We start from the raw sequence: 24,619 nt of genomic DNA, 5'->3' as shown, positions 1-24,619 counted from the left end.
ACTGTTTTGAGCAGTGGAAAAAGTGTCTCGATAGGTGTATTGCATCAAACAAAGAGTACTTTGAAGGTGACTGAAGTTTAAACATGTAAGAATAAATACACAGTTTTTTATAAATAAATTTGGGGTTTTTTTGGATCCCCCCCGTACATACCCATGCATGCATACACATGTATGTATACATAGGTATGTACATACGAGTGTGTGTATAGATAGTTTACCTGACTATTAGTATATTTCTTCACCTAACTTGCCCCTTCTGGATCTTTGTTATCTCCATAAATAATTCCAAACTTCTGGTTGTTTAAGTAAAAAATTTTGATGTCTATTTTAGAGTCCTTCTCTTATACCCTAAATTGCATCTATGAGAAAGTCTCATTGAGTGTGTCTTTAAAAAATATCCAGACTTTAAGTACTTCTCATGATGTCCACTACTACCACTAGCACCACTCACTTGGATTATTTTGGTTCCACCTGATCTCCTTGTATCTACCCATGTCTCCCCACGTTGTCAACACAGCTGCTGCATGATGGTTCTAATCCTACATCAGATCCTGTTGTTCCCTTTGAAAATCCTCTAATGACCTCTTATGTCACTTAGAAGAAAATTCCAGGTCCTTACAGTGGCCCACCTGGCCAACAATATCTGCTGCCTCACCCTCTTCAACCTACCTGTCTTATCTCAAATTCCCCTCCTCTCTGCTCACTGGGATCCTGCCATCTGGCCTCTTTTTTGTTCCTTGAATATACTGAATATGGGCCTTCACGTTGGCTAGTGCTTCTATCTGAAATGTTCCTTCCAAGATGGCTGCCTGGTTCATGCCCCCCACTTCATTTATTCTCTGCTCAAATGACTTTTGATCCTTGAGACTTTCCCTAAGCATATTACATAGACCTTCCCTGGCCTGGCTCTTCTCTGTGTTGTTTTTTCACAGTACTTCACACCAGCTGACATACTTCATATCTATTTGTTCTTTTGTTTATTGTCTGCTTCCCCTACTAGCATGTAAACTCCATGAAAGCAAGTCCAAATGATTCACTGAATCCCCAGTGTCTGCACGTGATAATAATAATAATTGTTGAATGAATGAATAGCAGAAATACTATCACTATCCTTTCAATAAACAAGCCACTTTTGTTTTCAGTTTAATTGTCTCCTCTTGGGTAGTGAACTTCAAAAATATCTTTGTGCTTATTACCACTTTGTCGTGTCTTAAAAATCATCTCATTCAACCTTCAAATGTTGTTTTCAAGCTCTAATGTCTGCAGGACTTAAATGTTGCCTTTCAGATTTTGAAAATATAAAACCCAGCTGGGCACTGTGGCTCACTCCTGTAATCCCAGTACTTTGGGAGGCAAGAGGACTGCTTGAGCCCAGGGGTTTGAGACCAGTCTGGCAACTTGGTGAGACCTTGTCTCTACAATAAATCAAGAATTTAGCCAGGTCTGGTGGTGCACACCTGTATTTCCAGCTACTTGGAAGGTTGAGGCGTAAGGATTGCCTTAGCCCAGCAGACTGCAGTAGCCATGAGTTGCCACTGCATTCAAGTCTGGGTGACAGAGTAAGACTGACTCTAAACAAACAAACAAACAAAAGATAAAACCCAGTGTGCTTTATCTATAGTCAGGAAATTCCAGACTAAGTTTGTTTATTTTAAAGGAACATTTTTTCTATTATTGATTAAATATATATAAACAAAGATGAAGTTAAAAAAAAAAAAAACTAACCACCCTCACTATACCATATTTTAATGCATGTTCTTGTCTCTTTTTGACAATGCATAATTTTATGTAGTTATAATCATGTGCTATAAATTCACTTGAATACTACTTTTAATCTTCTTTTCTTATTATAAATATAATAGATGCTTATTGAACAATATTTGGGGAATTCAGAAAAGACAAAATATAAAAATATTCTGAATTCTATCCACCTATTTCTAAAATTGTGATGAAGGTGCTGCAAGTTGTTTTTCACCTTTGAAATTGTTTCCATAGTTTAAATCATATTCAGTATAATGATTATCAGGAATTTTACCAGCAGAATATTTACATGTCCTACAGGGAAGAGAATATAAACAGTCATAGCTTTAGAACTCAAATAATAAGATAAAGTTTATAGCTACAACCGCAAATTCCAAGCCAGATCTTACTCGACATCTCCTTATCCATTAATCATAGATGCCTAAAGTATCTAATTTCAACTTTTCAGCTACTTCTGGTGGTATTTATGTCATTATTTCTAAATAATATTCCTACTTTGCTATTCCTTAATTTTTTTTATGGTCTTAGACACTATCTACCCACATTCTACTATGGAAGACGAGGACTTAGCCCTCCATCACCACAAATGCACACAGGGTATGCACAATTTGCACAGTCTCCCAACTTTCTCCCCAAATGAGTATATAGTAACTTGGGATTAAATTGTCATTCACTGTTTCTATTACTATGATTCTGTGAACACCACTCATGTAAGCCTAGTAGTGTACTGTGGTAACGTTTGCTTTTATTTTTCCAAGTAATAATAATAATTGTGTCCTCTTCAACATTTTCTTGGTGTTCTATGCATTGATCACCAATTCTCCATATCCTTTCCACCCTGAATGTATGTCTCCACCTTATACAGTAAAACACACCTATCATTTCCATTTCATTTCCTCAACAATTGCCTTCTTTGAGTCTCTGTCTGTTAGTTTCAAGCCTGATGCCAGCTGTCACTTTGGAATTTCCTTCACCGTCAAATCTGTAGTTTCCTTCATTCCTCTCCTGAGCTGGAGAGCTGGCTTTGAGATTCTATGCATCTCCCTTTCTTGGTTAATTTCTTCTTTTTTGGTGAAGAATATGTTCTTGTCGCTCCTTAAGGAAATACGCATGGGTAAAAGAAATTTTGAGAAACTGTATGCTTGAAATTATCCATATTTTGCCCTCATTTGTTTAATATATATTCTATTATTATATGTATTCAGTATATTCATAAGCATATGAATATGTTCATCTTAATTTTGCTTCTCTAAGGTCAATTTCCTTCACATTTACATCTCCTATTTACTTATATTGGCCCCTCCCTTTACATTGAACAGTTCCCTAAATGTCTGATAATCCTTGATTGTTCATTTATTCATTCATATTTAAGAATGAGAACTAAAGGCTAATTGACACCTCTGCATATGTGATGGAGCTGTCAACTCATCACACATGATGGGAGGTGACTGAAGGGGGACTTGACTCTTTAATTAGGGAAACTTACAAATATCATATAGCCCCAAGGCTTTTCTCTTTGGAAGGTCAAAACTGCAACAAGGAATCACTTTCAGAATTAATTTCTTCTCTGAATTCTTAATATAATGTGTCCATATTCCTTTCCTTGGAAATATATTTCACATCTTCAATGTTTGCTTTGTTTTGCGTTACTTTGCTCCAAATAAGGGTATGTAGACTGCCCTTTGCCTCTTCTCTATTTACTTGAGAACAAGGATGGATGGAAGGAAGGGAAGGAGGGAGGGAGGAAGGAAGGAAAGGAAGGAAAGAAAGGAAAGATGTGCTTACTAAAATCTGGAGTGGGGCAGTATTAAGTGCACTGCTTCTAGCCTAACACCTTATCTGATTGTACTGAGCCTAAAATTCCTCCACTCCTCCGTCCCCTGCCTCTCTGACTTTCTGATAGGATGGAGGAAAAGTAAAACTATGCCAGGCAGTATGTACTATGATGAAACCTGGGTCTGATTTTGTTCCTTCTCATAGCAAATTTATAGCCTGTCCTGAATCTCCAGTGCCTGTTTCTTCCCCAGCTTCTTTCTGGGAATTGCAGTTTCCACATACAAGAGGGACTCGAGGAGAAGAGTGGAATAGCTCTCTGGTTGCTTCTAAAAGCAGAAGTCCGTGTGATAAATGGATGACTGCAAAATTTTCAGTCATTGTGATTCTAGACCAGGGGCTGACATCGAGGCAGGGATAACAGCCATTGAGCATGTTTTTCAATGTGTTCCATGAACCTTATGGTTGGTTATAACCCCTTTTGATTCTGGCAATGTGGTGACCATTTGTTTTCAACATTATTGAAACATTTGTCATCTTCTGTTTCTTTATGCATTACTTCATGGTTTGGAATTAGAGAGATGGCTTGAATCCAAATTCTATTATTACTAGTTCTTTGAACTTCAGCAAATTACATCATCTTTTTGAATTCTGGTATCTTAATCCGGACAGCAGGGATTTTTATCTCTTGGGAAGGTGTGCTGATTGGATACGACAGTCTGAGTGGGTGATGAGCAAAGTTTGGCATTTTGTCTGCTCAATAGATGATAGTAAATTCTTCAGCTGGTTCTGTGAGCCAGAAGACACTTTAAAACCGAAGCCCCCAAGCAGCTAAATCTAATCAATTATAGTAAATAAAGCTGCTTACATCTTTGGTCATGGAGTACACTCTCCTTCTGCATAGTTTTTGTGTCACAGCCTGAGTCCTCATTTGTAATTGTGAGCCATTTAGATCCTTTTAAAAAACAGGAATATCAATGAATTATTGTTTAGTTATTTCTTCTGGATTTTTTTAGAACTGTGAAAAACAGTCATGCTAACACATGCGCTTGGTTTCTACAAGTGGAATAATAGTTTGCCAATTATTATACCGATGTGAATGACTAGAGCTATTATTTAATATTTTGAAGTCAACAATACTCTAATCCTTTTTTTAACATATTTTTTATTTTAAAATTGTGGGGTACAGTTAAGAGTTAGGTATACAAATATGCATTGTGCAGGTACCCTTGTTGATAAGGTGTGCCCCCCCACCCCCAGTCAGATATCGACTACCGTTAATCCCACCTCCCTTCTCCTCCCTGCCCCACCCATAGTTTCCCACCACTGTCAATCCTTTTCTTATAGTATTACGATAGTTGTTCAAGGACCACTTATGAGTGAGAACATGTGATACTCAGATCTTTGTTTCTGTGAAAGATCACTCAGTATTATAAATTCCAGTTCCATCCAGGTTGCTGCGAAATTCATGATTTTGTTCTGTTTTATGGCTGCGTAATATTCCATTGTGTATATGTACCACATTTTTTTAATCCAGTCCTCTTTTGATGGACAGCATGGCTGATTCCATGATCTTGCTCTTGTGAACAATGCTGCAATAAACATACCTGTGCAGGTATCTTTTTTATAGAATGATTTGCGTTCTTCAGGGTATATTCCCAGTAGTGGGATTGCAGGGTCATGTGGAAGGTCGATTTTTAGAGCTTTTAGGAATCGCCACACTGATTTCCACAGAGGCTGCACTAATTTGTACTCCCACCAACAGTGCAGAAGTGTTCCCTTTTCACCACATCCTCTCCAGCATCTGTTATTTTTTGAGTTATTGATAATGGCCATTCTGACTGGAGTTAGGTGGTATCTCAGTGTAGTTTTAATTTGCATCTCCTTGAAGATTAGTGAGGGACAATCCATTCTTAAAAATTCAAATGAGGCCGGGCTTGGAGGCTCAGTCTGTAATCCCAGCACTTTGTGAGGCCGAGGCGAGTGGATTGCCTGAGCTCACGAGTTTGAGCCCAGCCCAGGCAACTTGGTGAGACCTCATCTCTACAAAAAAAAAAAAAAATTAGCCGAGTGTGGTAGCCTGTAGTTCCGGCTACTAGGAAGGCTGAGGCAGAAGGATCGCTGGAGCCCAGCAGGTCAACGCTGGGGTGGCCGTGATTGTGCCACTTCACTCTAGTCTGGGTGACGGAGTGAGATTCCAACTTTAAAAAAAAAATTCAAATGAGTAAGAAAATCGAAGTTTTGAATCCGTAAGTAACTAGGAAAAGACAATTATATTTACTTGCATATTGAGATTGATTTTTAAAATTACTTTTCAGGGTATTTTGAAATATCTGAATATCTGAATATGTTTCAAATCATCAGAGACTGACATTTAAGCCTCTTTCCAATGATCAAAGGTCCTGATGCAACGTTAAGAAAAACTGCCTGTCGGTGAACTCTGTGCACCACGATGGAAGCATGGTGGCACATCTAAGTTACATTAGAGCACAGTTTCTACTTGCAAAGTGCATGGCAGTTTTTTATCTGACATCACATGGCAGGAGGGCATTACTGTAGTATTTTCATTTTAGTAAAATAACCCTGAGGTCACAAAATGTGTTCATGGTAACAGTGGCTTGTGGTACTGGCATAGACGCCTGCAGTGTTAGGTCATTCATTTTAGCACAGGGTTCCTTTAGAAGGAAGTGGGTCTGGCCTGGGATTATCACCTCCTTGGAAATATACAGTAAGACGGACTGTATGTCTAAGGGTTAAACTATTTTTCCAACAGGTATTCAATGGCCTTAGGAGTAACTCACCCCAGCTGGAGCAATTGTGTAGTAGTGTGAATGTCAGCAACGAGATCAAATCTTCAGGCAACACAATGAGGGTCGAGTTTTTTACTGATGGATCCAGACCATATGGAGGCTTTGCTGCTTCCTACACATCCAGTGAAGATGCAGGTAATGCAGGATGCTGTAAATCCACTCACTTTAATTAGATGTGCTGCAGATAACCCCCAGCTACTGTCAACTGCGTGGAGCCATTGATTTTCCCTTCAGTGATCAAAGTTCACCTGGGATCTTCAACATAAGACGAACACATAGAAAAAGATAGAAAACACATTTCGCACACACACACACACACACACACACACACACACACACACAGAGATTTCTGATTTCAGAAAGAAAATTGCTACTGTAAATTAATCGCTTTAAAAAAATGCTGGTAGGTGAGCTTCTAGTAGAGTTCCATGTCACAATGCCATTAGAGTTAGTTGCCAGTTCCGCAGTCCCTGGTCAATTCTTTTGTGTAGAAAGACCATCTACCTTTTAAGGAGTAACTTAGTCTCAGAGGTTAATGAATGTTATTGGAGGCAGAACAGCTTTTATTGTTTCTTAGTCATCTATCCATATGCATATTCCCAATGAAAAATGAATGTGCGGGTGCATTTGATGCAGAGTGCTTCAGAATTAAATAAGATGTGACCTCTTGTTATAAATATCTTCCTACTTCCTGGGTTGGTGCTATTATCTTAAGATTTAAGAGGAGTAGAAGTGAACATTAAGAAATGGAAACACTTAACCAGGTATGGCGGGTCATGCCTGTGATCCAAGCACTTTGGGAGGCAGAGGCGGGAGGATTGCTTGAGTCCAGAACTTCGAGAGCAACCTGGACAACATAGTGAAACCTTGTCTCTACAAAAAAATTTTAAAAATTAGCCACGTGTGGTGGAATGTGCCTGTAATCCCAGCTACTCCGGTAGTTGAGGCGGCAGGATAGACTGAGCCCAGGAGGCTGCAGTGAGCTACAATTGTGCCACTGCACTCCAACCTGGGCAACAGAGTGAGACTCTGACTCAATCAATCAATCAATCAATCAGTGACACTAAGCTATGTCATTGGTACAAGAAGCACCTGTTCCCTTATGAAAAGGGGCAAATTCATTGGCACTTCAGTATTATATTATGTTTGATCCAATAAAATTATTGGATCAGGTGGAAGATTGCTCATCAGAAGCCACTGAATATTTCATCATTTTATTTGGGTATTCCTCTAAATTAAATATTAATGAGCAATAGTCCCAAATTTGGAGATATTGATACACAGCCAAATTTCAGCCACCCGATCTACACCAACGGAGGAATTAAAAAGTGATTAATTTTTGCACATTTTTCATTTATAAACTCACAGAAACTTCCGTAGTTTCATGCTCTTTACCCACAATCCTGACTGTATCTAGAAAACCACATCAAAGCAATAATGCTGTTGTTATTTTAATTCCTGGTTCTGGCTGGAGGTGCGTGTTTTCTGTATGGCTTGAATCTTACTACCTCTTTCTCTGTTGCCTTTTGATTTCTTAGTGTGTGGTGGGTCTCTTCCAAATGACTCTGAAGGAAACTTTACTTCTCCTGGCTATAATGGAATCAGTAATTACTCAAGAAACCTAAACTGCGAATGGACTCTCAGCAATCCGAATGAGGGCAATTCATCCATTTACATTCATTTTGAAGATTTTAACCTAGAAAGTCACCAAGACTGTCAGTTTGATGTCCTTGAGTTTCGAGTGGGTGAGTTCAATCAAAGAACACTTTCTCTCCTATAGCTGCAGTATTCTTCTTATGCCTGGAAACCACCAACAATGAAGGGTCAAATGGCCATAATGTTGGCATTCAAGATCCAAAGGAACTTTGTTCAAAGAAAGTCAGATTTCTGTGTGTGTGCTGGGGCCAGTGAGTGTGGCAGATCACTGTTCACAACCAGACCTTGCATCACAAATGCTTGGCTTCCCAGTGTGGGAGATTTCCTCAGGGGAGAGTCCGGCTTGTCTTGCTCTCTTCAGTTATCCCTACTATCATGACTCCTTTTGTAGGAGACTGGAACTTTGGATGGTCAGCATGGGTTGGCAGTTTCCTGAACTTATAGGATTTACAAAGGGGCTGTGAAATTCTACTTAGGCCTTAGAAGTTAAAAGAAGTTTTGCAACAAACTAGATGGAGAAGCATATGGGGAAGCCATTTGGGGAATTAACCCCAAAGCAGTCAAGTTTGTCTTGGTTTTTGTAATAGAAAAGAATTGAGGTGTACTTGGTAAGCCATCATTCTCTTAAGAGTCTTAAAAACTCACCCGGGCGCAGTGACTCAAACCTGTAATCCCAGCACTTTGGGAGGCCAAGGCAAGAGGATTGCCTGAGCCCATGGGTTTGAGACCAGCCTGGGCAACATACAATACAACATACAATACATCAAAAAAATTAATCGAGTGTGGTAGCGCATGCCTATAGTTCTGGCTACTTGGAAGACTGAGGCAGAAGAATCACTGGAACTCAACAGGTCAATGCTGGGGTGGCCGTGAGGGTACCCCTGCACTCTAGCCTGGGTGATGGAATAAGACTCCAACTCAAAAAAAAAAAAAAAGAATCTTAAAAACTCTCTATTCATGGAAAATTGATCACTTTTGGTTCTTTTTTTTTTTGTGAGGAAAATTTCAGCATTGTGGGGTACATATGAAGATTTACTACATAAGTAAATTGAATGCAGGTGAGGTTTGGGCCTCTAGTGAGCCAGCTCTCCCCTATAGTGGACCTGGTACTCAATGGGTGGTTGTGTGCCCCTTATCGTCCTTTGCTCCCTCCCTCCCCACTTTGGCAGTGCCCAGCATTTGCTGTTCCTGCCTCTGTGCTCATGTCCTCAATGTTTAGGGCTCACTTATGAGTGAGAACATGCAGTATTCAGTTTTTTGTTTCTATGATAGTTCACTTAGAATGATGGTCTCCAACTGCATCCATGTCGCTGCAAAGGACATGATTTTGTTCTTCTTTATAGCTGCACAGTATTTCATCATATATATGTATCACATTTTCTCTATCCACTCCACTTTCGATGGGCATCTGAGTTGGTTCTGTTTTTTACTATTGTGAATAGTGCTCCAATAAACATAGGTATGACAGGTGTCTTTTTGGTAGAATGATTTGTGCTCCTCTGGGCTTATTCCCAGAGGTGGGATTACTGGGTCATATGGTGACTCGATTTTTAGTTCTTTGAGAAAATGCTATGCTGCTTTTCACAAACGTTGAACTAGCTTACATTCTCACCAACAGTGTAGAAGCATTCCCTTTTCTCCACAGCCTCACTAACACCTGTTGGTTTTGACTTTTTAATGGTGGCCATCCTGACTGGTATGAGGTGATATCTCATGGTGGTTTTGGTTTGCATTTCTCTGATAAGTAGTGAAGGTGAGCATTTTTTCATAGTTTGTTGACTGCTTAGATGTCTTCCCTTGAGAAGTGTCTGTTCATGTCCTTTGTCCATTCCCCCACCCCACTTTTCTGTTGGGCTATTCGTTATTTTTCCTGTCAATTCATTTGAGTTCTTTATAGATCCTGAATGTTAGGCCTTTGTTGGATGCATACTGCAAAAATATTTTTTTCTCATTCCGTGAGTTGTCTCTTTACTTTCTTGATTTGCTATGCAAAAAATTTTTAGCTTGATTAATTCCCACCTGTCAATTTTAGATTTTACTTTATTTGCTTTTGAGGACTTGGCTGTGAATTTATTGCCTAGGTTGATGTCCAGAAGGGTGTTCTCTAAGTTTTCTTCTAAGGTTATTACAGTCTGAGGTTTCATATTTAAGTCCTCGATTGATTTTGAGGTTATTTTTGTATATGATGGTAGGTAGAGGTCCAGTTTCATTCTTCTGCATGTGGTTAGCCAGTTTTCTCAGTACCATTTACTAAATAGGGTTTTCTTTCTGCAATGCTTGTTTTTGTTGGCTTTGTCAAAGATGAGTTAGTTCAAGACTGGTGGTTTAATTTTTGAATTTTCTGTCCTGTTCCATTGGTCTATGTGTTATTTTTGTACCAGTACCAGACTGTCTTGATTACTGCAGGCTTGTAGTAAAGTTTGAAGTCTGGTGGTGTAATACCTCCAGCTTTGTACTTTTTTGCGGAGAATTACTTTAGTTATTTGTGCTCTTTTTTGCTTCCATATGAATTTTTGTATTACCTTTCCTAGGTCTGTAAAAAATGATGCTGGTAATTTGATAGGGATTGCATTGAATCTATAGATTGCCTTGGATAGAATGGGCATCTTTTTTTTTTTTGAGTTAGAGTCTCACTCTGTCGCCCAGACTGGAGTGCAGTGGCCGTTCCCGGCCACCGCAGCCTCAAATTGCTGGGCTCCGGCAATCCTTCCGCCTCAGCCTTCCAAGTAGTCGGAATTACAGGCATGCGCTACCACACCCAGCTGATTTTTTGATTTATTGTAGAGATGAGGTCTCGCTGCCCAGGTGGGTCTCGAACCTGCGAGCTCAGGCAATCCACTCACCTCAGCCTCCCAAAGGCGCGGGATTACAGGCTGAGCCACCGAGCCCGGCTAGAATGGACATCTTGATGATATTTATTCTTCCAGTTCATGAGCATGGGATGTTCTTCCATTTGTTTGTGTCATCTTTGATTTCTTTGAGCAGTCTTTTGTGTTTTCATTGTAAAGGTCTTTCACCTCTTTGGTTAGATGGATGCCGAGGTATTTTATTTGTTTATGGCTATTGTAAATGAGATTGTGGTTTTTATTTATCGGCCTGTTTGTTGTTGGTATATAGAAATACAACTGTTTTTTGGTCATTGCTTTTGTATCCAGAGGCTTTAATTTGGTTCTGTTCCATAGTCAAAGCATGGATTATTCATTAGCTTGCTCCCCATGTTACATTGACATCTTTTTCTCAATAAATAAATGAGTAGATGAAGGAGGAAAATAGTATTGTAGACAATTTATATTATCAACATTTTGCTGAGTGCCATATCAATCCCAAAATTTAAAGAAAAAGAGGTTGAAAGCAGCAGAAGTTAATTAGTTGGTGGAGATCTTCTTGAACAACTATAGAAATCATGGAAGACAGACTTTTGAGAACATGGAAGACAGAATTTTTAAGAAGGAAAATTTGATATAGTCTTTAGTCACAGACTAAAGTCCTCAGCAAGAGAGTCATACCAGCTCTCTGAGGCTCATGAATCTAGAAAAGGCTTATGAGAGAAATGAAAGATGTGGTTTGAGGATCTTCTCCCTGGAATTCTGGTAACTCTCACCGTTTCTACCAGGTTCAAAACCACTGGCTTATAGATTCAAGCAGAACAACTATCGAATATTAGTGAAATACAGTCTTCTCTTTATTCACTCAGATTTGGAGACAGTTAAAATACTATATGTCATTGCTTTAGAAGGTCAGTGATGTATATCTGACAGAATAAATAGAGAATAGACAAATGTGAGCTCTTTAGGTACTCTATAAATGTTAATAAAATTTCTGTGGAAAGTAATTTTCATAAAAAATATTAAGCTCAAATCTGGCAGTTCTTGGCCTGAATGCTGAATATTGTGTTCATTTTAGTTGACTGACTACAGTGAGGAAATCTGTAAATGTTAGGCAATAACACTTTATCTTGAGGATATATTTTGTCACTGTTGGTATTATATTTCTTACTCCTTAGGGGGGGGAAAATGCCCAACAGTGTTATTAATTGTCTCTCTGTTTAGATATACTGAAATAATTATGAAAACACAAATTGGAACAAAATGGCACCTACAACAGAGAGAGATTCATATCGAAGTATCATTTTTTTGTTTTGTTTTGTTTTACCTTGTTGGAGAGATTCTTTTTTTTTTTGCACTTAACAAAGATAAAGGGACTTTGTGCAGTCTGCTACTAAATCAGAATGTAAATGTGCAGCAATGAATACCTTGAAATTTGTTTCTACTAAATTCATTGAATATCTTTTTTAAAAGTGCTATGAATAATGGCATTTGGTGTATTATTTTGTTCAGGTGATGCTGATGGACCCCTGATGTGGAGACTTTGTGGCTCTTCAAAACCTACAGTGCCGCTGGTTATACCTTATCCTCAGGTGTGGATACACTTTGTCACCAATGAACATGTAGAACATGTTGGATTCCATGCAGAGTATTCCTTTACGGGTAAGAATTATGACTAAGATCTCAGTAAAATAATTGATAAAGTTTTATAATTATTTCATAAATATCTGACATTTTGATTATTTTGTGGGATTTGTTTCTAGGTAGCTATTCATTTTGTTTGTTACTAATGTCAATGAGATTTTCTAAATTGCATTTTTTAATTGGTTGTGCCTGATAACTAGGAATTCTATAATTTTTATACATTTATCTTTAGTCCAGAGATCTGGCTATAATTGTATGTGTCTTAATATTTGCCTATAGATTCTCTTTGGTTTTTTCTGTGCCTTCTGCTGATGCTAGTCCTTTTTCTTTCAGCCCCAACACTTTTTTTTTTTTTTTTTTGCCTTATTTCACTAACTAGAGCCACCTTCATAATACTGAATAGAAGGAATGATAGCATCTTGTTTCCGACCTGAATGTACATGTTATGACATTTCATTGTTAAATATACTGGTTGTTCTGAGGTTTCCAATAAATAATTTTTGACAGATGAAAGTTTCTTCAATTCCTAGTATACAAAATTTTTTTTAAAATGTGAATAGGTAGCCGGGCTCGGTGGCTCAGCCTGTAATCCCGCGCCTTTGGGAGGCTGAGGTGAGTGGATTGCCTGAGCCCGTGGGTTCGAGACCCGCCTGGGCAGGGAGACCTCATCTCTACAATAAATCCAAAAAATCAGCCGGGCGTGGTAGCGCATGCCTGTAATTCCGGCTACTCGGAAGGAGGCGGAAGGATCGCTGGAGCCCAGCAGGTCGAGGCTGCGGTGACCAGGAGCATCCACTGCACTCCAGACTGGGCGACCGAGTGAGACTCCAACCCCCCCCCCAAAAAAATGTGAATAGGTATAAGATTTTATCAAGTGAATTTCCACATCTATTGAGATGATCCTATTTTTTCTCCTTACATATGTGAATGTGAAAAACTATATTGAAAGTTTTTTGTATTTTTTTTTAAATCTTGGTAAACCATGCTTGCATTTTTAGGATAAACTCTACTTATTATGATGTGTGTTTTATACATATTACTGGATATTATTTGCTAACGTCTCGTATTGTATTTGCATCTGTGACTTTCAGAATTTGTACCTGAAAATTCAGCCCTACTCCTTGCTGCTTGCTTTGTCTACTGGAGGTTTTCTTGTCCTTTTTCACTAATATGATGGATTTTTTTTTTTCTTTTTTTTTTACTCAGGGTCTCACTCTGTTGCCCAGGCTAGAGTGCAGTGGTATGATCACAACTCAGCACAGCTTCAACCTCCTTGGCTCAGATTCTTCTGCTTCAGCCTCCCAAATAGCTGGGACTACAGATGCACACCCCCATGCCCAGCTAATTTTTAAATTTTTTGTAGAGACAAGATCTTGCTATGTTACCCAGGCTGGCCTCAAACTCCTGGGCTCAAGCAATTCTCTCACCTTGGCCTCCCAAAGTGCTGGTATTATAGGCATGAACCACCACAACTGGCCTCACACCTTAGTTTTTTATTCTTTCAGACTGCCATACTTTCAGTTCTACTCCTCTGAGTTTGAGTACATTTGTTGCTTATAGATTTTGGAAATCCTCTCTTCTTTCCATTGAGTTTGGCTGTGAATCAAAATTTATGTTTTATCTACAGTTTTATTTAACTTTTCTTTGTGTTATATCCAAACGGCCGGTTGAAGGAAGGAATGAAATTGATTCTTATCTACTCACTCAACCATCTTGCCAGTTGATTTTTTTTTTTTTTATCATATTGAAAGTCAAAGGTCAGGTTTTAGGAAACAGTACTATTTGTGTTGAACATCAGCCATACTATGCTTTAGAAATGTATCCATTTTCAATTTCCTATGCAAATGCATGATTTGATAGCTGACTGTAGCTGAATACTTATCATCAAATGACAAAGTGTTTAATTATGGTACTAATCATATCCTTCCAGCTTACCTTTGTTTTTACCAGCCTAGTTTTTTCAAGAAAGTCAGTATTATTTACTTTGTCCCCTGTGCATTTATATATATCTAGTAATACACATATCTAATTATCCTCTGTTAATGGTACAGATTATCTTCCTTCTCCTTTGTACTAAACTTGAGTCTGTCTTCAATATGTATTTGGTTTAATTAGCACTACATGGAATTCTGTTTTTTCTAATTTTCCACCCAGTTTTACTTTGCTGCCCAATTTCATTTATTTGTGATTTATTGTTTAATCACAAAATATGATGGCTCTCAGTACTACTTTGGATTTGCAGGGTTGTTTTTTTTTCCTCTCTCTTATATCTTGTCTAGAGAGTTACAAATCTCATTTCAGATTGCGGTGGAATACAGATGGGTGAGAGTGGAGTGATCACAAGTCCCAACTATCCAGAGTCTTATGACAGCTTGACCCACTGCTCTTGGTTGTTGGAAGCCCCACAAGGGCACACCATCACTGTGAGTTTTAACGACTGGTTGAAACACTTCTGAGACTATAGAATAACAATACCACGTCCTCCACAGAAATGGAGTTCTTTTAGCAAGAAAGTGAAGAGGGAAGGCTTTCATCTCGTAATGGATCACTATTTGTCTCTAAAATTCTTTCATTAGCACATATACATTGGCATCTACAAGTCTACAGTTAATGAAGAATGAAATCTCTTTGTAAGCATAGGAGAAGCTGTATTGGAAGATAATTCTACAGTTAGGAGAGAGGTGTATTTATGTTCTTGAGACAAGTTGCCATCCCAGCCAAGGGGACTGATGAGGGTCCCCTAATGATTCCACTTCCTGGAGAAAAATCCCCTCTCAACATTTCCAAGAGAATCTTCAATAAGGAGAAAGAGCAGTGGGGAAGGGAGAATTAAATAAGAGACAAAAGTAGAACAATATATATTAAAACAAAAGAAAAGGATTTATGAGGGCCTTGTCTACCTCAAGGTAGAGAAGTTCACTCACAACTTGGAGTGCCTTGTTATTTCTTTTTTCTCCTTCAGCTTACATTTAGTGACTTTGATCTTGAACCCCATACCGTATGTGCTTGGGACTCTGTCACTGTCCGGAATGGTGGCTCCCCTGGATCACCCATAATAGGACAGTACTGCGGAAGTTCAAACCCCAGGACAATCCAGTCTGGTTCCAATCAGCTTGTGGTGATTTTTAACTCAGACCGGTCACTGGAAGGTGGTGGATTTTATGCTACATGGAGCACACAAACTTCAGGTAAAAGAAAGATTCTCTGCATTCGTTTTCAGTGATGTATTTCCTAATGTATTGGCTAACTTAAAATATATACATTTTTACCTATTTTATGTTGAGCTCAATTCTAAATACTGGCACATATCATCTCATGTAGCAATTTGAAAGGATAACACAGTCTCAATACATATCATCTCCATCGTCTCTGCTCTGCATGAGCAGAAACTGAAAATACCCGGGTTGATAATTTTGCCCAGGACATATAGCTGATAACTGATAGAGCCAGAATTTGAATAAAGGCAGTCAAACACAGAAATTGATCTTTTTTTCTGAGTCGGAGTCTCACTCTGTCGCTCAGACTGGAGTGCAGTGGCATGCTCACGGCCACCCCAGCGTTGACCTGCTGGGCTCCAGCGACCCTTTCACCTCAGCCTTCCAAGTAGCCAGAACTACAGGGACTACAGGGGTGTGCTACCATGCTTGACTAATTTTTTGATTTACTATATAGACGAGGTCTCACCATGTTGCCCAGGCTGGTCTTCAACCCACAAGCTCTGGCAATCCCCTCACCCCAACCTCCCAAAGTGTTGGGATTACAGGCTTGAGCCACTGTGCCCGGCCAAAACTTTGATCTTAACACTTCATGATGCAGTGCTGCCTATATAGGCAAAGGGACATGGTGCAACCAGGGAATCTCAAGTGACAGAAAGAAGTATTGGAATCACAAGTAGTTTAAAATATTTGAGGCAGAACACTGAGTGGGCTGAGGGCAGAAAAAAACAAGCTCCTATCAGGAAGAGCCTGATTCATGTATTATCCCCTGAACAATGGGGAGTTATTGAAGAGTTTGGAGGAGGAAGGTGATAAGATGAGATTTGTGCATTAGAACAAATGTTGTAGTACGTGGGCAGTAAATAAAAATATCACAGATTTGATTTTAAAAGAGTAGCTTCTGTGCATATTAGATATAAACCTTGTAAAAATTCTCAAAACACATAAGGACTTATATCAGATATGTTATTCAGGATTTCAGTAAATGAGATAATTCTTTCTAGTAGAGTCACGGCTATTATGAAACTCTTTGCAGAATGAATCAAACTTTCCCTCATTAAAAACCACTGGCTGCTGTAGAAATCGGAAAGGAGTTTTAGATGAATCACTGATTTCCAAGGATTTAACAGCAAAAGATTCAGAGGATGTCTCTTTAACTTAGCTTCACTTTGTTTTGAGTTCATAGTTTTCTTTGTCATCTCTTAAGTACAGATTTTAACAGTAAGAAAATAATTCTGTATTTTTCTTTTTTTAATCTATGTAATTTATTTTTATTTATTGAGTTGGAGTCTATGTAATTTATTTTTATTTATTGAGTTGGAGTCTCTATTGCCTCTAGTGGCACGTTCACTGCCACCCCAGGATCGACCTGCTGGGCTCCCGCAATCCTTCCACCTCAGCCTTCCAAGGAACTGGAACTACAGGCATGCACTTCACTCCCAGCTAATTTTTAAAAATTTATTGTAGAGATGAGGTCTCGCCATATTGCCCAAGCTGTTCTTGAACCCGTGGGCTCAGGCAATCCTCTCACCGCAGCCTCCCAAAGTACTGGAATTACTGGAATTACAGGCTTGAGTCACCGTGCTTGGCCTATGCCATTTATTTTTATCTATCAGTCATTTAATATATGAATGAGCCAGATTTACTTAATGGAAGAATTTTTTTCCAACTCAAAATCACCTTCTCTTGTCCGGTATGTTAGAGTAAAATTGCTGACTATAGAGTTGTACTAGCATGTCTTAATGGCAATAAAATACAAAATTTGGCATTGCCAGGCTACATATACTACATAGCCTCAAGGAGAATAAAAAATATTGCCGTTGTTTGAAGAGAGGATCCATGTCTCTCCTCATTATGGAAAGGATTAGTGGTCTCAGCTGAGTTTAGTATCACTGCAACACAATTGCAACAGCTGAAATTTCCTCTGGATTCATCCTTGCATTTACTGAGAGATCTTGCTGGGCACCTGCCCTGAATGTGAGTTACTTGTAAGGAAAGATGAACTGAAATCTCACGTTCGGAAAAGTTTCTTCTCTAGTGGTCTTGAGTTTCCCACATTGTTAATGTCCTTGCAGACTGATGACTTTTTTACTTGACAATATTTCAGGTTGTGGTGGAATATTTCATTCAGATAATGGTACAATCACATCTCCTCACTGGCCTCAGAATTTTCCCGAAAACAGCCGATGTTCCTGGACAGTCATTGCCCACAAAAGTAATCACTTGGAGATCAGCTTTGACAACAACTTCCAGATCCCCAGTGGTGATGGACAATGTCAGAACAGCTTCGTGAAGGTGAGTACATGTGTTTATTTAACTGGAGCCAAACTGGTTTCACAAATATAATAAACGTTTAAGCTAGAAATGACTCATTTCTCAAAGTAGGAAAAAGACAATGTTTCTGCTTGGATTTCTTGGATGAAAAAATGAGAAACCTCAACTGTTAGGAGTTAGGATTTAAACCATAACACATATTTCTCTGTGGTTTTTCATTTATATACCTAGGCAAAGTCACTCAGTTGATGAGATTATTCTCTGGCCTTACTAAATTCTCATGAGCATTTGTGGTTCTTTCTTCCTGTGAAAACTAAAACTAAGGGGAGAATGCCAGTTTTGTTTTGTTCTTTTTGCTTTTTCTTTCTTTCTTTCTTTCTTCCTTTCCTACTAGGTTCTGAAGGAAAAATACCCTTTGCAATGTAGGGCACTATCACAGGAAAAATTTAAAGTATGTCACAAACATCAGAGAAGGTTGGAGAAGAAGCTAATGCCAGCCTTCTGGACTTTAAACGCTCACTGGTTGAAAAGACCATGAGAGACCCGTGTAAAAATGATGGCAAAGGGGAAATTAGCAAGGTTCTCTTTCTGTACCACCTGCATGTCTTTCTGTGGGTTAGTTGAAAATGTGAGCTTCAGATTATTCAAATATAAAATGAAGAGCATGATTCCTACTTTAGTAGGGCTGTTTTTAAGCACTAGAGGTAATATAATCACATAAGTACTGCTAAGTACTTGGAATATGAAATTACCTAAAGCAGAGAGTGGCTTTTAGTGTCATATTATTTCATATCATCTCTTGAATTATGTTATATGTTTCATTAAGCTATGCTTACTGTTTAAATGAAAATCTCATATAAAATATGTAAATAATAAAACATTTAATATACACTTTTTCTAATTGCTTTTTCTATGAAATAAACCAACTCTCTTCTAATGAAATGAATCAATAGCAAGTGCTCAGACTTAAATAGAGCCTTGAAAGTTCTCCAAAGTAAAAATGGAATGTGTAAAACGACATGGGCTCATTCCTCCTCTGGATCCAATGGGAGTCCCTCTGACAACGTCAGGCAAGCCCAAAACCACTGGCAAGTGGTATCTATTGGGAATCTTACCAATAATAAGTGGTCAGGGAAAGCACTTTTTCGCCCCCCTGCTGGAACACAGACTCCTGTTTCTACCAAAAGATACCGTGTGGGTGGGCAGAGCTAGGAGAATGACCAGTCATAGCAGGCAGCCAGATGTGGGAAGCCCCTTAGTGCCTGACAGTCTTTACCAGTCCGGAGATACTAGGGCAGTTGCTACTGGATAAAAGGGACCTAGTTGGTACTGGATAAAAGGGACCTAGTCACAAAAATTGACCCATTCTGAAAAGCCTTATCTTCATGGGGCTAAGACTCTCTTTCCAGAGTCTCATCCCAGATGAACTGGAGCTAATAAGCAGAATTGGCAAAAAGGATACAGTCATAACAAGTGACTTGATCTAGGAAGTCTTTTTATACCTACAAGTCAGACATGTTCCTCCTCCACCCAAAGACACTGAGATGCCTGGGGGGCATTGGTAGAGGAATTCGGCCTACTATATTTTTCACCTCCAATTGAGAAACACACAGAGGCCCACGCAGGTGATGCACCCTCCATTCCCTCAGGTGGTGCCAGCAAGAACTACTGAGAGCCTCAGCAACACTACATCAACCAAATAGACCAAAATTATACCACAAAGATTCTGAAAATTGAAGATCCCTAGAAACCACAGACTACAAAAGTTGGCAAGACCTCATGGTAAATATAACAGGGTGACTGCCTGCTAAAATGAACAATTTAAATAGGGACTATAGAGGCTGGGTGTGGTGGCTCATGCCTGTAATGCCAGTACTTTGGGAGACTGAGGTGGGAGGATTGCTTGAGCTCAGGAGTTCGATATCAGCCTGGACAACATAGTGAGACCTTGTCTCTACAAAAAAAAAAAAAAAAATTAAACAATTTTCCGGGTATAGTGGCATGTGCCTATAGTCCCAGCTACTCAGGAGGCTGAGGCAGAAGGATCACCAAAGCCCAGGAGATCGAGGATGTGGTGAGCCATGATTGTGCCACCGCACTTCAACCTGGGCAACAGAGTGAGGCTCCACCTCAAAAATAAATTAATTATTTAATAGTGACTAGAGTCTCCTAACATAATAAAAAAAAATTCCAGGATACAGTCAAAAGGAACCCATCATACCAAGAACCAAGAATGTCACATGAGTGAGAAAAAAAAAAATCAAATGTTGTCAACACAGATAAATCAGATATTGGAATTACATGAGAAAGATGTTGAAGTAGCTGTCATAAAAATGCTTCAACAATCATGACACATTATCATGAAACAAAAAGCTGAATATCTTAGCAAAGAAATAAGTTATAGTAAATAACTAAATGGCAATTATAGAACTGAAAAATACAATAACAGAGATTAAAAAAACTTGCTGAATAGGCACAATAGTAGAGTGGAGATAACAGAGAATAGACTCAATAAACTTGAGTACAGAACAATTGAATTCAATCTGAACAATAAAGAGAAAATAGACTAAAAGAAAAATGAACAAAGCCTTAGGACCCATGGACAATAACAAAAGAGCCAACATTTTCCTAGAAGGAGAAGAGAGAGTGCAGACAAGTGAGTAAAATATTAATGGTTGTTGACCGGACATGGTAGCTCGCATCTATAATCCCAGCACTATGGGAGGCCGAGGTGAGAGGATTGCCTTAGCCCACAGGTTCGAGACCAGCCTGGGCAACTTGGTGAGACCTCATCTCTACAATTAAAAAAAAATTAGCTGGGCATGGTGGCACATGCCTGTTCAAGCTACTTGGAAGGATGAGACAGAAGGATCACCTGAGTCCAGCAGGTCGAGGCTACGTGACTGTGAACGTGCCACTGCACTCCAGCCTGGGCAACAGAGTGAGACTCCAACTCAAAAATATATACTTATTAATGGTTATAAACATCCTCAAATTTAGCAAAAGACACACACCTACAGATTCAAAAGGCTGAGTGAACATAAGGATAAACACAGAGAAATCCAAGCCAAGACACATCATAATTAAACTTTTGAACATTTAAGATAAACCAAAAATCTTGAAAGCAGTAAGAGAGCATTTAGATATTACCTAGAGGGGAAGACAACTTTGAGTGAAAGCAGATTTCTCATCTAAAATCATTGAGGCCATAAGAAAGTGACGCTATATTTTTCAAGTACTGAAATAAAGGATTTGCCAATCATAAGTTTTATATCTGAAAAATTATCCTTCAGGAATATAGAAGAAATAAAAACTTCTCACATAAGGAAAACGAAAAGACATTGTCGCTAGAAGACCTACCATTAAAGATTGTCAAATGGAAATTTTTCAGTCAAAAATGAAATTATACAAGAAAGAATCTTGACTCATCGGAAAGGAAAAAGGAATGTGGAAAGAGCAAAAATATGTCTACATATAATAGAATATTCCTTTTCTCATAGGCTTTATGAATTATATTTAATAAAACAAAAAGCTATAATGTCCTCTGATACTCAATACAATGATATTAAAAAGTTGGTACTATAAAGAGACCTAAATGAAAATCAGGTTTATACATTTCACTCATCGGAGTCAAATATGGATGCCAGTAGACTGCCATAATCACATATATTGTATTGTATCACCAAAAACAACCACTACCAAAACTGTATGAAGATATGTACACAAAAGCACTGAATATCAATCAAAACGGAATACCTAGAAAGTTAAGGAAAGAGAAACAGATGACCAAAAAAGCAGAGAAATTCGAGAACAAATAAAATGGAGACATAACACTTATATATCAATATCTTAATTATAGTTTACTTACACCCATCAAAAGGCAGATTATCAGACCAAAACATGACCCAAGTGACAATATATTAACTTCAAATTCAACCACATTGGTAGGTTGAAATTAAAAGAATGAAAAAAGTACAGCATGCAAACATTCATTTAAAAAAAGTAAGAGTAGCTATACTTACGTCTGATAAAGTTGACTTCAGAGTATAGAAAATTGCTATAGAAAAAGAGAGATCTTACATAATGATAAAAAGATCAATCCACCAGGAAAGCACAGTGATCCTAAATGTATATGCACCAAACAACAGAGCCGCAAAGTACATGAAGAAGGGGAGTGGATACATCTTCAGTTACAGCTAAAGACTTCAACACTCTCCTCTCAGCAACTGGTACAACTACTAGACAGATTATCAGCAAGGATATAGAACTCTACAAAACCATCAACCAGTGGGACCTAATTGACATAGACAGAATATACTACACAGCAGAAGCAGAATACACATTTTTAGGAGCCCTTGTAACAGTCCAAGGTAGACCATATCCTGAGACACCCAAAGACCTCAACACAGTTAAATAATTGAAATATAAAATGTGTTCTTTGACTATTTTAAATACAGCTTAAAAAGAAACACAATAACAGAAAGTATCTTTCCAAGCACTGAACTCAGCTGGAGAGAACTCAGCTGCCAACTATCTGAGTAGTCAATTAAAACAGTCCTTTAATTATTTTTTACATCGGTAAAAACAAGAGGCTTATACTCTTGCTTTGGCTCCCTTGGTCTTTCATTCTTCCCCCAGGAGCAGTACCTGGTCAGGTGGATCAGCATAGAGGTAGGGATGGTCTCATTGCCAAGTGAACCCCAAACAAATGTGTGCAGGATCTGTGTGCTAAAAATAACCAAATACTGATGAAGACCTAAATTGAAGAGACAATCATGTTTATGAATTGGAAGACCTAACATAGTAAAGATGTCATGCTTCCCTAAAATGATATGTAAGTTTAATACAATTCCTATCAAAATCTGTGTGATGTCTTTTGTAGACATAAACAAACTTTTTTGTAAAATTTTTATGGAAAAACACAAATCCTTTGATAGCTAAAAGAATCTTGGAAATGAATAAAATAGGACAAAGAATTCTACCTTACTATGTATCTAGGTTTACTACATAGTTACAATAATTGAAACAGTATGCTATTGGGTGAGAATCCAGATCAAAACAGAGAATGTAGAAATAGACTAGCAAACATGAACAGCTGATTTTTGACAAAGGTGTCAAAACTATCCAATGCAGAAAAAAGAATGTCTTCAACAAATGGAGCTAGAGCAATTGAATATCCACAGGCAAAAATATATGAACCTCAGCCTAAACCTCACATCTTATACAAAATTTAACTCAAAATAGATGCTAGACTTAAATATAAAACATAAAACTTTTAGAGAAAAAATTAGACATCTCCGGTACCTAGAGATTCTTAGACTAAACACCAAAATAATGATCCATTTTTTAAAAATTGATACATTTCACCGCATCTAAATGAAAAATCTTTTGCTCTATTAATGCCTATGGGAAGAAAATGAAAGGGCAACCTATGGATTAGAAGAAAATGTTTACAAATCACACATCTGACAATGGACTACTATCTAGAATATATAAATATAAAAACTCAACAGTAAACATTCAAACAATCCAATGAGAATATGGGCAAAAGACATGAATGGATATTCCGTCAAAGGAATATACAGATGGTAAACACATGAAAAGATAGTTAGCATCATAAGCTGTTGGAAAAGTATGGATTAAAACCACATTGGGTTATCATTACATACCTATCATAAACTAAAATAAAAAACAGTGATGACACAAAATGCTGGCAAGGATGTTGAGAAGCTGTCGCCTACCTATTGCCTCTATGAGTTGATACAGCCACTCTAGAGTAAAAATAGTTTGGCAGTTTCTTACAAAACTAAACATGCATGTACCATAAGATCTGACGATTGCATTCTTGGGCATTTATTACAGAGAAATAAAAACTATATTTACACAAAAACCTGTATGCAAATGTATAGACATAAAAGCATTTTTTGTAATAGTCAGCGACTGAAATCACTGCCTCACCAGATGAATGGTTAAGCAAATTGTGGTACATATATACTTTGGAATAACCCTTCTCAATAAAAACAAACTGTTGATAGACTAACAGTTTGGACAGACTACCAGGGAATTATGCTGAGTAAAAAAAAGACAATCCCCAAAGGTTACATACTGCTTCATTTATATAATATTTTGAAATGACAGTGTTTTAGAAATGGAGGACAGATAGCCAGACGCTAGAGTGATGGGGATATGGGAATAAATTATGTGTAGTCATAAAAGAGCAGCTCCAGGGATCTTATGGCACTGACACCGTCCAATATCTTTAATAGGGTTGTATACAACTTAATATGCACACACACATGACAAGAAGTAAAACTAGGAAATTAAATAAGATTGGTGGATTGTGTCTACGTCAATACCCTGGTTGTGATATTATACCATAGTTTTGCAAGATGTCAAATGAGAAATGTGTATAAGAAATTTCTCTGTATCATGTCTTACAGATGCATGTGGGTCTGCAATTACGTCAATAAGCATTTTTTTAAAAAAAGATAAAATAAAGCCTATAACCAGACTGAATTATGCAAAACGTTAAGAAAATTCAGAAAATTTTTGACCTATTAATTTAGCAACAGTTTGCAGATTCAATATAGTAATGATGAGTCCTGGATCATAAATATAGCCCATGAAATGAACTCTTGACTGACAAGTTAGCAATGAATGT

At 38.1% G+C, this 24,619-nt stretch overlaps 1 protein-coding gene across 1 annotated transcript in view; it reads left to right on the top strand.

Annotated features, from left to right (window-relative positions):
- Window positions 1-24,619, top strand: part of CUBN (cubilin) — a 313,379-nt gene that overhangs the window by 210,993 nt on the left and 77,767 nt on the right. The window contains exons 49-54 of the mRNA XM_008056348.2: window positions 6,308-6,479; window positions 7,883-8,089; window positions 12,338-12,487; window positions 14,771-14,892; window positions 15,432-15,657; window positions 17,792-17,979. Coding sequence (XP_008054539.1) covers window positions 6,308-6,479; window positions 7,883-8,089; window positions 12,338-12,487; window positions 14,771-14,892; window positions 15,432-15,657; window positions 17,792-17,979 — 1,065 coding nt within the window. The remainder of the gene's footprint in view (window positions 1-6,307; window positions 6,480-7,882; window positions 8,090-12,337; window positions 12,488-14,770; window positions 14,893-15,431; window positions 15,658-17,791; window positions 17,980-24,619) is intronic.

The sequence above is a fragment of the Carlito syrichta genome, unplaced genomic scaffold (assembly GCF_000164805.1).
Source record: "Carlito syrichta isolate Samal-C Ts95f unplaced genomic scaffold, Tarsius_syrichta-2.0.1 Scaffold302327, whole genome shotgun sequence".
NCBI lineage: Eukaryota > Metazoa > Chordata > Mammalia > Primates > Tarsiidae > Carlito > Carlito syrichta.
Note: the sequence above shows the minus strand (reverse complement) of the source record. Positions and strands in the feature narration are given on the sequence as shown.